Below are 14,255 nucleotides of genomic sequence, written 5' to 3' on the forward strand. Positions count from 1 at the left end.
GAGCGTTTCTGGGCCACTCTGGCTTGGGATCCCTTGCACGTGACTTTAGAGACCCAGGGCTCAGGAGGTGACAGAACTGCAGTAGTGGAGGGTGGAAAATAGGAGGGGACAGTTATGTCCCAGGCACTAACTATAAGCCAGGTGTGTAGTCTGCCAGGTAGACAATCATTGTGCCCATTTTACAGGTAAGGAAACTGAGGCTCAGTGAGGCTAAGTTATCAGCTAGTGTCTGACTCCAAATGCCATTACATCACACAGCCTCCAGGGCAGAGGCAGACCTGATCTGTTCTGTTTGTTTTCCCTATTGCTCAGTCAAAGGAGGGTTGGAGAATAGACTCATCACTTTTCCAGTAAGAAGGATGGCCCCACAATCTCTGCTGTCCTCACTTTCAGAGCTGTCCCCTCAGGCCAGGCTCCCATGTCAGGATGCTTAGAAGGTCCTTGAGTCAGTGGCAGTGGTCCTCTCTTGCCCATCTCTGTCTGCTCCAACAAACTTGGTACGTCCTTGTGAAACAGACATGCAAGGGGCGCCTGTCACATGCTGGGCAGCATTCTAGGCCCTCGGCAGTAGGCTAGGGGCAGAGTTTCTGCCCTTCAAAGAGTTCATAGTCCAAAGGAGGAGGATGAGAAATGGAGAGAAAGATACTGCATAATGCCATAGGATTCCAGTAGAGAAAAACTCAGGGTGAAATAGGAACCCTGAGAAGCAGGACCTCACATAGCCTGGGAGCATCAGGAGAGCTCCCAGAAGATAATCTCTGAGCTGAGTCATAAACAACGGGAAGAGTAGTTTGCCACGGGAAGGGAGGGAGGGAATGCCAGGCAGAGGAAGCAGCGTGTGCAAAAGCCTGGAGGAGTGGCGCTTTCTAGGAGCTGCTAGGGACCGCGTATACATGGAGTGTGCAGTTTGGAAGCAGAGAGGAGAGAGGAGGGGGAAGAGATGGGGCAGGAGAGGTGAGCAGGGACCAGATCCTGAAAATGAGGAGCCAAAAACTGAAGGGGAGGTGTTAGGAACAGTGCGCAGTTTATAAAGATTATTGTAGCTGCAGAGTGGACAATCGGGGTAAACTGAGAGAGGGAAACCACTTAGGGGGTCACTGTAGAGACCCAAGAAAACCAATGAAGGCCAAGGCCATGGAGATGAGGACTGTAGGGGAGAGGTGCAAAGGGAACCTCTACGGGACTTCATGACCAAGAGGAGCAAAGAAGTCCTGTCTCTGGTCTTTGTAGTTACGAGACCCGATATTTGTCCTTTGTCTGAGGTCCTTTTGTGTTACATTTTCTATCATTTGCAATCAAGAGTTGTTAGCTCTTCCACTGGCCTAGCTGTGCAGAGAGGCGAAAGGATATTTGAAGTAATTACGCTGTTGTCTCCCCTCCTTCCTTCTTCTTTCTTTTTTTTAATTAGTAGACTTTTATAGAGCAGTTTTAGGTTTCAGAAAAACTTAGCAGAAAGTGTAGAGTTTCCCTATACCTCTCTCACCATTCCCCCTCCGGATTTCCCTATTATTAATATCTTGCCTTAGTGGGGTACATTAGTCACAACTGATGCGCCCATATTGATAACATTATTAACTAAAGGCCATAGTTCACATTAGGGTCCAGTCTTGTGTTGTACTTTCTATGGGTTTTGACAAATGTGTTATGACCATTATAGTATCATACAGAATAAATTCCACTGCTCTAAAAGTCCCCTGCGCTCCACCTATTCATCCCTCCTTCCCCTCTACCCTGACAACCCCTGATCTTTTTATTGTCTTTATAGTTGCCTTTTCGAGAATGTCACATAGTTGTGATCATACAGTATGTTACCTTTCCAGATTGGCTTTTTTCACTTAGCAACATGCAGTTGTTTCCTCCATGTCTTTTTGTGACGCGATAGCTCATTGTATTTTATTGCTCAATAATATTTCTTTTCACTGCAGAATTAACATTTCATTGTGTGGATGTACCACAGTTTGTTTATCCAGTCACCTGTTGAACACCTTGGTTGCTTCCAATTTTGGGCAATTATGAATAAAGCTGCTATACACATTCACGCACAGGTTTTCGTGTGGACAAAGCTCCTTTGCTCATTTGGATAAGTACCAAGAAACATGACTGCTGGATCGTATGGTGAGAGCGTCTCCATTCCTTTTTCAAGTCCACTTCCTGTGGTGAGGAGGTTTGGAGGGTGACCCTACCTGGAAAAATGATGCCCGAGAATCACAGATCTAGGGTTCGTGCAGAAACAGAAATGATCTTCCCAGGGGAGCTAAGGGTGTTCTCTTAGGAGAGGGGTCCTTACCAGGGTCCCTCAAATACCCTGGAATTGTACACGGGAGGGAGGGGTTGTTGGCTTTCATCAGAGTTTCAAGGGGTCTAGGAAGCAAGAGAAATTAACCTACAGATTTTACTTGCAGCTGAAAGAATTCTCAGCGACGGAAAGGGGAAGAGAAGCTGACACACAACCTCTAGTTACCCTCTAGGTACCACTTCTAACTCCACTTCGGGGACTCGGTGTCAAATGGGACCCTGGGCTGGATGTGGCCCCCACAGAAAATACTTGTGTCTCTCCCCCAATTCAAAAAACACTAGAAGCACACTGATGTGATGGCCAAGTCCATTTGCTCTGTTTATTTAAAAAGAAACAGCTGTAAGGTAGAAATGCAGATATTTTCTTTATTGTAAAGACAGCAGTTACAAAAGAGAAGTAACAAATATGATGTTAGGAATTACTTTTCAAAATACAACCAACCGCTGCATTCGTGAGCAATCCCAAGAACTCACAACATAGAAAAATCTGTGCTGGCAGTAGGAACACCTTCACCCCAACGCCTAGGACCCGATGGTGGAAACTGGCTAGATGATGAGGACGGTCATGACTCGGGGGGATTTTGAAAGGCTCTGGGTTTGTCCCTTGGGAGTGTCAGGGGTCTACTGTAATATAATTTGCATAGAATCATGTAGAACAGAAATTCTTCTACTCATTAATATTACTTCTAAGTATTCTTTCATTCTTACAGTTAAGTAGCACAGTCTTTAAGAGTAGAAAAAAAAAGGCTGAAAAGGGAAGAAATGAATGGAGGAGGATAAAGAGGGTGGAGGATATGGGGGTTGCTAAGAGGACAGGAGAAAGTGATGGGAAAAACAGAACTTCCTATCTTTTCTCTATTGCGTGTCATCTCAGTGGCATGCCACGCCCACTGTTGGAGAGGGGGCAGTGGTCCAGCCTAGCTCTCCTTAAACCTCACCATCATCAAAGGACAGAAGAAGATGCAAAAGCAACTGACAGAATCAGGCTCAGCCTGAGAACCAGGAAGCTGAATGAGAAACAAAGAGGAGGCGGACATGCCGGGGAGAGGTGCAGAGAATAATTACCCAAGGACACGGCAGCATTTAGCATCATAGCCCTCCAGGGACTATCTCCTCTGAGGACCACCAAAGAAGGAAGTATCTGTACAAATTAACCCAGCAGGCCACTCTTCAACATGGAATGGTAAAGGGCCAAGGCACAAGGAGAGGGTGCCAAGTAGAGGCACGTTCTGGCTACAGAGAAGGACAGAGGCAGGTGGGCAGGAGAGAGAGGCGAGGGGGCTGTTGGCTCATCCTAGGAGCGCCAGGAAGGGGCTTCCACACTGGGATGAGAGGCATCTCCTGTCACCCCTATGAGGCTAAGGAGTTTGCATTGGGCAGTGGGTGCGGAGGCTGGTTAGGGTGAGGGGTCAGCAGGAGTGAGGATGCCTGGCCAGCTCTCGCAGCTGGGGCATCCGTGAGGCACAGCGGTGGACGGAGGTCAAGGTTGCCTGACTATGCACTGAAAGCAGCCTTGAGTTCTCGGAAGGCCGCCTGGCGGAGCCTCCTCTTCTCTTCCTCCTGCTTCCTCTCATCTTGTTCGGCTTTTAGCTCAGCTTCAAACTTACTGGCAGAGGACAAGGCTTGGACCTGCAGGGGAACAGCAAAAACCGACCAATAGAGTGAGAGAGGGGAAGAGAAACTTGGAGATGGAGCAGCCCATCAAACAGAACTCGGTTTTCTTGAGCTGTGTGAAATGGACACCTAGTCCTGCTGGGGACAGGACGCCCCAGCAAACACTCCTTCCTTTGGTCTTCCAAAGTTTGCCTTCTGTTACCCAGGACACCATCGCTTTCTTTGCTGCTGTGCTACAAGTGGTCCTAGCTGCTGGGGTGGGTCCTTCCACTTCACTTCTGTTCCAGGATACTGTTTAACATCCCTGCCTAAATATCCATTTCTACTCTCTACCTTCAATTTCACAATAATATTGTTTAGTTTCAGGGAAAACATAAACAAAAACAAAATGAACTCCCTCCTGGGATTTTAATTGGGATCTCACCCATCTGCCCTTGGCAAAAGGATATCTTTACAATACACAGTTTTCCCTGAATGCCTCGGGTTTGGTGTTGGTTTGGTTGTTGGGGTTTTTTTTTTTTTTTTTTTGGTGAGGAAGATTGGCCCTGAGTGAATATCTGTTGCCAATCTTCCTCGTTTTGCTTGAGGAAGATTGTGCCTGAGCTAACATCTATGCCAATCTTCCTCTATTTTGTATGTGGGATGCTGCCACAGTGTGGCTTGATGAACAGTGTCTGCGTCCAGGATCCAAACCTGAGAACCCTGGGCCACTGAAGTGGAGCACACAAACTTAACCACTACGCCATTGACCGGCCCCCGAATACCTCGGTTTTTATTCAATACTGCTTTTATGTTACCTGCTAAAACTTTTTAACCTCTCTAAATCAATCATTCTAAACTTACTTCCAAATATTACATGTGTTTGTTGGTGTTGTGAATGGGATTTGGTGCCTTTTCTTTTTTAAACCTAATTTATCTTCAATAAGACTGTATCAGACAAATCCATCTTAAAATCCTCTAATCTAGAACAGATTCTCTTTTTCTGTCCGTGTCTCATCAATTTGGTAAAATTTCCAAACACATTGGGCGTGTACATTATTTTAATAGAGACTGCTGAATTGCTCTCCAAAGCAGCTGTTCGAATTTACACCCCCACTGTCACAGAATGCAAGTATTCATTTCCACACGACCTCGCCAACGCTTATCACTAACTTCTTTCCTGTTTGCCCATCTGATAGACAAAAAAATTGGCACTTTCCTTTATTTCCTCTTTGGTGAATTACCCATTTGTATCCTTTGCCCGTTTTTCTATTCAGCTGGTTTTTTTCCCTTTAATTTGCAATTCTTTATATAATTTAGGTCTTAGCCCCTTGTTATACATTTTTCAGTTACTTTCAGCCAGTTCTTTGCTTTCTTTTAACTTTAAGGTATCTTGGGCCATACAAATATTTAAAATTTGGATATAATCAAAGTTTTCAACCATTTCCTTTCTGGCTTTTGTATTTTATATCATGTTTAAGAAGGGCTTCTATACCACCAAGGTTGTAAACCCATTTTCCTGTATTTTCTTCTGATACATTTATGGTTTTATTTTCAAATTAAGCTCTTTTAACTCACCTGCAATTTATTTTAGTGAGGAAATATAAAGTGAGACTTTACTTAATGTTCCTAAGTGGATAGCCAATTGTTGCAACACCTGTCATTGAAGAGCCCGTTATTTTCCGACTGATTTGAAAATGATCTTTTTCATATACTAAATTCCCACATGAAGGAGATCTGTTTTTATTGTTTCCTATCCTGTTCCACTACCTGATTTGTTTATTCCTGTAACCATACAACGTTATTTAATATTATTGTTTTACAGGATGCCTTGATATTTATAAGGAAAGTAAATATTATTTTATCATGTTGAAGAAGCATATTGTTTTCTTATTTGTAACTCTGCATTAGGGAAGAAAGGGATACAAGATATTGAGGGTCACAGAATAACCTCTTCCACACACGTCCGTTGCTAAGCCAACCACTCACAAGGTCTGGAAAATCATTACTCCGATTGGGCTCTCTCTCCTGGAGCCCAGGGTGGGGTCAGTGCCCCCTAGACCTTTTGGACATGTGCCAGGGGAGCATCTCATAGGAAGAGAGAAGGGAGGAAAAGGATGCTTCATGGACACCCATCCACACAGACCACAGGAGCTATCTTCAGGAGATATGAGTGGAAACCCAAGAACTAGGGGACATTGACTAATAGTGGAAACATAATGGTGACTGGACTGTGGGGAAGGAAATAACCAGAGACACAAGGAAACCCTGGAGAAAATCTTATTTTGGAGGAGGAGCAATTTCAGGAAGAGAGTAAATCAGATGAGGCGAGAGCAAAGGTCTTGGGTGCAGCAAACGGGTGCGTGGAGATTTTTGAGAGTCCAGGTTCACTGTGGAGAGCAGACTGCAATCGGGTAAGAGGTGAATGGGAACTGAAGGGGAGGAGCCTGCTGGGTGGGCACACGGATCCCCAGGAAAAAAGGCATCTTGTAGCTCCCAGGCAGCCGGGTGTGGCCACGTTATGTCCAACAGGACGTGAGCAGAAACTGTCCGCAACCAACACTGTGCTTTTCGAACAACAGGGCATGCCTTTCTCTTGCCTGAAGTCACCTCAAACTTAACAGTAAAACCCAGTTTGTAACTTTTCCTCCTCAAACCATTTCCATTCTGGGGGTGGGGGTGGGGGTCCTGTCTTGATTTAAAAAAATACCATGTGGTTCGCTCACCACACAGCTTCACAAGCCTAGTGGCATCTCACTTCCCACCTCCCATCAAGTGGTCATAAATACTAAGAGTTCTACAGTTTGGGATTCATCTCCACCTCCTCCCCAGCCCCATTGGCACTACCTTCAATGAACCTACAGTTCTTCTCCAGACATCTACGGAAGGCTCCCTGAGTCCAGCCTCTCCCCAGGCAAGTCTGTTCCCGTAGTGCCCACTGCTGATCACGTCAAGGTCCCGCTCAAACACCTCTGAGGGCCTCGGGGCCTGCAGCTATGCTTTCCAAGCCTGGCTGTGCATTGGATCCACCAGCAGAGCTCGTTCAACTCCACATTTCCTGGGCGCCACCCCGGAGAAATCCCAGGTAGATCTGGGTGAGGCCTGGGAAGCTGGTCTGCAGACAATTCTGTTGGTCAGCAGGCTGGGGAAGGCCCGACTTGTAGGGGAGCCCAGACCTCCCTGTCCAATTGCATCCAGTGTGGGCAGGAGCCAGCCTCCAACACTCCTGACCTCCCCCATGCCTTGGAGCCTTTGCTCTTGCCGTTCCCACGCAGGCACGCCTTCCCTTCCTTGATTACAAGGTGAATCCCCATTCATCTCTGAACACCTGTCACAAATGTCAGCTCCTTTATGGCCCTCTCCCAAATTCAAGTGATGATGCCCTCCATTCGTCATTCACGCAAACGTTTACTGAGGGCCATTATACGCCAGGCACTGTAATTACGAAGATAATACACCCACTCTGCCTTTGAGTCTGGGTGAGGAGGCAGACATATAAACATGACAAGTTCACAAAGTTTTATTGGTATTCTTTTCATCTTTTCTCCTGGTTATAAAAATAAGGCACACATGTTATAAAACACTACAAAAATATAAAAAATAAGTCCCTCAGACATAACTATTACTAATACTTTGGTATATAATTACCCAGGTTGTACTTAATATTTAGCAAAATGGGGTTTCAAACACACTGTTTTGCTTAATTCATTTGGACACCTGTCCACACATACAAGCAGCTACAGGATGTACAAATGTGTGGGTACACCACAGCGGACTCCACTCCCTGGGAATGGAAGTTTCGATTGTTTCCGATTTTTCTCTATTACCAACAATGCTGTACAAAAATTCTTGTCTATACATCTATGTGCATTTGCATGTGTGTCTCTGAAGCATAAAATCCTAGAGGCAGAATTCCAGAGGCGAAAGATATGAAATGTGTTCAGCTAGCCCCAAACCACTCTCCAAAAAGTTGGGTCAATTTGTACTCTTACCACAAGTGTCCAAGAACACCTTGAACAAATAAATTATCAGACCACTTCCACTTGTAATAGAGGCATGCAGAAGAAGATGGACTTTCTAGGCAAGGATAATCATGGAAAACAGCCAAGAGGAGGCAACACTTTACAGTAGGTCCCAAAGAATGAGTAGAGTTCTCTAGAAGAGGCATTTGGATGGGGCATTGCAGGCAGAGGAAGCAACAGGTACTGAGGCCAGTTGTGAAAAGCTTGGCAGCACTTGAAGAAATGCACAGAGGGTAGATGAGTCTGGAGTGGGGATCAGAGCCAGACTCTATCAGGTCTGGAATGCCCAGATAAGACTTTCCTGGTGATTTCCTATGGACTTTGACAAGAGCACTTGGCACACTGCCCTGCAGGGGTGGACTGGAAACAGGGTCCTGCTAAGTTGGGGTCTCAATCCCAGGCCCCTGCCCAAGGCATCACAGGGGATGTGCAAGTATTGACTCAATCGATGAACCGAGAGGACCCATCCCACCAGAAGTCACCATTGCCTCCTCTCTACTTCCTCCCTGTCAAGGCTGAGAGTTTGTTTTCAAAGACTGGGGAGGACAGAAGTGTGCGCTACTACACGCTTGTCCAGGAGTTGTATCTCCTTGCTTAACGTGGTGCCTGGCCTTGTCAGAGCTGGGTCAAATCAGTGTCAAGTCACAAAGGAAGGAACCGACCACTTTCAGGATTGGACACACGATGCTGGCCTTGAGGCGCCATGAGCGGCTGGCCTGTCCCTGAAGCTGTCAGAGGACAGCAGCAGGAATCCAGGCATGAAGAGCCCACCACACTCATGGTTTACATTCTGGCAGAAAGACGGAATCTGCCTCCAAGCAGCATCCCAGAGAAGTGAGAAGAGAGTCCTGCTTAGGGGCCGAGCAGGCTGGGATATGTCACCAAGGACACTTTGCCTCTGGGTAAACTCCTAGAATAAGCCAAAACTCCCCAAGGGGCTGGCTCCTGCCTGGAGTGGCAGGGAGTCGCAACAGCCCATGTTATGTACAGAGCGCTCATGGTGAGCTAGGCACTTGCTAAACACTATATATACATGAACTCAACTAATCCTCATGGCCATCCTCTCATCACTCCCATTGTACACATGAGGAAACTGAGGCACAGACAGGAAACAGGGTCAGTAAGTGGAGGAGGCAGAAGCTGAACCCAGGCAGCCTTACCCGCTGCACTGCACTGCTGTGGTTGACAGGGAATTTGGAGGGCTCTCCTGATCTCTCTTCCTGCAGAGGTGCTCTATGGAGATGAAAATGACAGCACCCAAGAAGGGGGAGGCTTTCGATGAATGCTCAATGACTGGATGGACGCAGGTATGAATGGAAGCACCTAGAAGGGCTCTGGGACGCTGTGCTGGAGATTCCTTCCCAACCCCCAACACCGTCAATGGAGCAAATACCAATTCAGGACAAGACACTGAGGCTCCCTCCTCTGGCCCCAATATGCACTCATTTGTGCACAGGCATTTAAGATGCAAACGTGGAGGGAGCTGCATAAGCGACTCAACTGTGCTTTGGGGTAGAGAGGAACTCTTCAGGAAAGCCTGGATTGAGAGGTCATCTGGGAGCACTGTACCAGCAAATCCTTCTGAATCTGAAACCAGGATCAAATGCATTAACCACTTGGTTGTGTTTCTGTCTTGTTTTCAATTTTCAGATTACACGCAGACCCACTCTCATTTGCCCACAATCACACATGATATGTGCATCTTAAGCTCTTGCTGTTCTGCTTGTCCTGAGAGTGTTAATAGGTGAGTCACTGCCTGGGAGCTCCTGTCGGGCAGGACAGAGGGAGGGAGCGACTGTGCTGCACAGGAAGGAGGCACATACCTTGGCTTCAAAGAAGTCCTTGGCACCTTTGACGCCCTCCAGGGCAACATTGATCTCGGAGAGCTTCGCCAGCGCCATCAGCCCGCTGTCCTCCTGGAGCTCCCCCGCTGCGGCCTTGTGGAATATGAGCAAGAACTGCACAGAAAGACGGATTCGCTTCAGAGTCGACCTCCCGGAGAGATTTACAATCCCGCCTAGCCAAAGCTAAATTCATTACTGCCAAGCCTATAAAAAAAGGGTGTAAATGTGTGCGTGTGACCAATTATTTTTTCCCTTATCACACTGTCAAAAATGAAAACGTGCCCATTTTTTCACAAGGAAATGGGCACGTTCCTATCTAGCTGATGAGAGTATAAATTGATTCAGACTTTTTGGAGGGCACTTTGGAACTATTTATCAAGAATAAAATGCTTTGACCCTCCCAAACATTAATTCCACTGCTGGGAATCTATCCCTCAGAGACATTTACACAGCAGTATAAGAAGCATTATCTGTAAAAGCAAAAAATTGCCAATTGTCCTATTTACAGCCGTGAAAGAAAAACTCCAACAGACTTGTATGTACTATTTTTTTAAACTAAATAATTTAATATTTCTGATTTTTTTCTATTTTGAGGAAGATTAGCCCAGAGCTAATATCTGCTACCAATCCTCCTCTTTTTGCTGAGGAAGACTGGCCCTGAGCTAACATCCGTGCCCATCTTCCTCTACTTTATATGTGGGACGCCTGCCACAGCATGGCTTGCCAAGCGGGGCCATGTCCGCACCTGGGATTCGAACCCGTGAACCCCAGGCCACCGAAGCAGAACCTGCGAACTTAACTGCTGCGCCACCGGGCTGGCCCCTCTGATGTTTTTTAATCATTCTTATTTTCCATTTGTGTCTCATTTTTGTATTTGATTGTTTACTTTTCTTAGTGTTTTCTAAGAGATCTTTATAGAACCTGTATGTTTCAAATCCTTTAGATCTGTCACTGCCTTTTAATTTTGTTTATGATAATTTTTGACTTTCAAAAATTTTGTATAAACTCTACCAGTCTTTTTCTTTTCTCTCACCAGTGTCATGCTTAGAAAAACCTTTCTCACCACCAAGGTTACAGAAACAATCGCCTATGTTTTGGTCTACTTTTTTTTTAACATGTAAATATTTAATCTCTGAAATTTATTCTGATCTATCATGTGAGGTTGATCATTAACCTTATTTTCTTCCAAATGGTTAGTTAGTAATCCCCACATCATTTATTGAATAATCCATCTTCTTCCTCTAGATTCAAAAATGTGATCTGAAAGAATGCATCTTTAAAGCCAACTTGTACTAAAGCCTCCAGAGAATACACTTTTAAGTAAATAAATAGGCCAAGCTGAAAGGGCAGTACCTTTGTCTTCCCATCCTTCTCCCCCAAGGCAATTTTATGGCTTTTTACTTCTCTTCTTTAAAGAATTTTTGTGAATTTGTCAAGCAACCACTCTCCAACTTCTACAGTTATTTTTTCATATGGAAAGAATATAAATTGATGCATTCTGAGTCATCGAAGTAAGAGGTTTCTCCAGGTTTTCTGGTGCTACCTAGAATACGTGTGCCTAATAGGAAATTTCAGGTTTTCAGGGGTTTTTTTCATGACCCTCTCTTCTAAAAAATGGCTCCCCCAAGGGAAAAGAACATTACCTAAAGTAGAGTGGGAAGTTAAACAACTTCGGCAGACTTTCCAAATGCCAACTTGGGTGTCTTTTACTACCAAGACTCTTAATCCCCAAAGGGAAGTGTTTCATGAAGAGAAAGTCTTGCCTCCAGCACCACCACTCCCAAACACCTTGCTAATAAGCCTTTCTTTGTAATTCTTGCTTCAGGGTCCTAACTCCACCGTGGATATTGCCAAACACAAAGCAAGAGATGAAGCGAGATGCTCAAAGACTTGTAGCTTTGCAGAGGCGACGGCCGTCAACTTGTTCGGACACAAATGCTACATTCACCCACCTGCAGCTTCAAATTCTCTCACTAGAGGCCAGCAAAGACCCAGTTTGCTGCAGGCTATTGGAGCCGGAACAGTGGTTCTAGAGGTCTCGGAAAACAAGCCTGTTGAAAGAGGTGAGGCCCCCCAAGAATAGGATGGAGGGCAAGGGGGATGGGAGGCCAGTTTAGGTCAAGCTCTCACAGAAGAGATTGAAGCAGCAAAGATCAGGGCTTTAAATATGAGCCAGGCAAGGAGGGAAGGAGTGAAGTACCTGTCCCTTGGTACCCTGCCCATCCTTAAAGCATTTAGTTACAGAAGCCCTCCCCACCATTGCTCCATAAGGCGAACACAAAACAGGTAGCCCCTCCACCCAGCCATTCTCCTGGGCCCAGGGAGGCAGCTCAGGGAAGATGGAGCAGCGCCTCCCGCCTAGCAACAATCCAAGTGGTTTCGGGGGCTCTCTCACACCTACAGCGGAGATGACAATGTTCCTCCACGTTTGCAGAAGGGCTTACAGTATTCCTCACGGGTCTTTTAACCAGAGCAGATCCTGGCCATGTGTGATCATTCTCACTCTGCCAGCTCAGCAAATGACCAACAGCAGCCCTGTCATAACTTAGGGGTCCCCCTGCCCCAGCCAGTTAAAGAAGAAGAAGAAAAAAATCCAGCTCAACCTGAAAATGTTCAGCCTTCCAGAAAGCATGCCAGACATTCCCATTTAATTTTATTACAATCACCAACCCCCGAATGACAATTTCTCCAACCAGCCAGCCTTGTTTGTCTTCCTATTTATAGCCCACAAAGACTGGTATGTTGTAGAGAATTGGAAAGTGTCCTGGCTGTGACAATGAGCAAAGGGGAGGGAGGGGGAGGAGAAGCAGAAAACAAAGAAACAGACAGAGAACTAACACAGCTGAAAAGCAACTTCAGATACAAACTGTCAATTGCTTCAGATAAATTTGAGGAAATTTTTAATTTCATGGCTCTGACTGGTGATGCCAACACTGCCCCTGTATTAGTTAAAGCTCTCAGATGGCAAGTGACAGAAACAAACTTGTTGGCTTAAGCAAAAAGAAGGTATTCATTATATAAAAAGGATATCTTGAAAACCCAAGGGCAAAATACAGCGACCTGGAAGAGGAGTGGAAGTGGGAGAGGCAGTGCTCTTGGGGTTAGAGGCAGCATTCCCTCTATAGCTCTCGGGTCTGGGCCTCATGATAGAGAACAGACGCCCTACTCTTGAGTTACTCCTCCAGGAACCGCCACCTGCAGAACCAATTCACCCAGATTGGCCAGGGTCCATCCGTGGTCCAATCAATTCCACTGCATCTGTCTCAGTTCTGCTTTGAGATGGAATGGAATTAGTGAGCACCATGAGGAAAAGAGAGGCGGATATTAGGTCTTCGCTGTCTGCTTCCAAAGGAGAATGAGGTGAGGACGGCCTGGAGTCCAATTCCAGAGCCTCAGAGCTACGGAGGTAGAATCGTGAACATTTGATCCACCCTTATGACTTCTTGTACGTGTCTGTGCACATACACACACAAACCATAAATGCAAACACTCCTATTTTATGTACAGTTCCATAATCTGCTTTTGTCCCTATTTTTTTCTTCCTCTTCTTCTCCCCAAAGTCCCCCAGTACATAGTTCTTTATTCTATTTGTAGATTCTTCTGGGTCTGCTATGTGGGATGCTACCTCAGCACGGCCTGATGAGTGGTGCCATATCCATGCCCAGGATCCGAATTGGCAAAACCCCAGGCTGCCGAAGTGGAGTGCGAGAACTTAACCACTCGGCCACGGGGCCGGCCCCCGTCTCTACTTTTTATGTTGTCGATATTTGTTCTCTGGTCCTGAAACACTGTGCTGCATCATCATTTTTGACAACATCTGTGCCAATCTCCCTGTATCTTGTATGCGGGATGCCCCCACAGTGTGGCTTGATGAGTGGTGTGTAGGTCTGCACCCAGGATCTGAACCAGTGAACCCCAGGCCGCCAAAGCAGAGCATGTGAACCTAACTACTACGCTCCCAGGCTGGCCTCCTGCATCATTTTTAACAGTTCCATGTATGCCATTTTCTAAAATGCCCATAGTGTGTATGTATTATTTTTATAATTGGAAAAGAAATGGGTTTAAAAGAAAGATCAATTCCCTTGTATGCTGGGGAAAAGCAGCAAGATAGTACTTAATGGAGACATACCTTCTGTATCAAAGAGCAGATGTGACATGCTTTGGTCAAGCTAATCCAAAGAGAAAGAAAAGGAGCACATTCATTAAGCAACTACTAAGTGCCAGGTTGTGAGGAAAGAACTGTAGAAGTAAGCAATTTTGTCTACCTGGCAACCCCTGTCCCATGTGATGATGGTGGGGCTGTTGACCATGGCGCCCTATGGCACATGACTGGACTCAGCCAATCACAGTACCCTGAATGCAACGATTGGTCCACAAGATGTGCATGTGTCTAGTAGGGCCAATCAGAGGCCTTCTTCTGGGATAAAGACACCCTCTATTCCCTAGGGTTGCTAAGCTTGGGCAACATAACCTGGAGCTGCTGGCAGCCATCTTGGCAGGC

The 14,255-nt window shown here is 46.0% G+C and overlaps 1 protein-coding gene across 1 annotated transcript in view; it reads right to left on the reverse strand.

The window, feature by feature from the left end:
* Nucleotides 1-2,590: 2,590 nt before the first annotated feature.
* EFHD1 (EF-hand domain family member D1) overlaps nucleotides 2,591-14,255 on the reverse strand; it is a 38,473-nt gene continuing 26,808 nt past the window's right edge. Inside the window, exons 3-4 of the mRNA XM_046644259.1 lie at nucleotides 9,734-9,868; nucleotides 2,591-3,924 (exon numbers count right to left, since the gene is read on the reverse strand). Coding sequence (XP_046500215.1) covers nucleotides 3,790-3,924; nucleotides 9,734-9,868 — 270 coding nt within the window. The 3' untranslated portion in view covers nucleotides 2,591-3,789. The remainder of the gene's footprint in view (nucleotides 3,925-9,733; nucleotides 9,869-14,255) is intronic.

Source organism: Equus quagga, chromosome 17 (assembly GCF_021613505.1).
Source record: "Equus quagga isolate Etosha38 chromosome 17, UCLA_HA_Equagga_1.0, whole genome shotgun sequence".
Classification (NCBI taxonomy): Eukaryota; Metazoa; Chordata; class Mammalia; order Perissodactyla; family Equidae; genus Equus; species Equus quagga.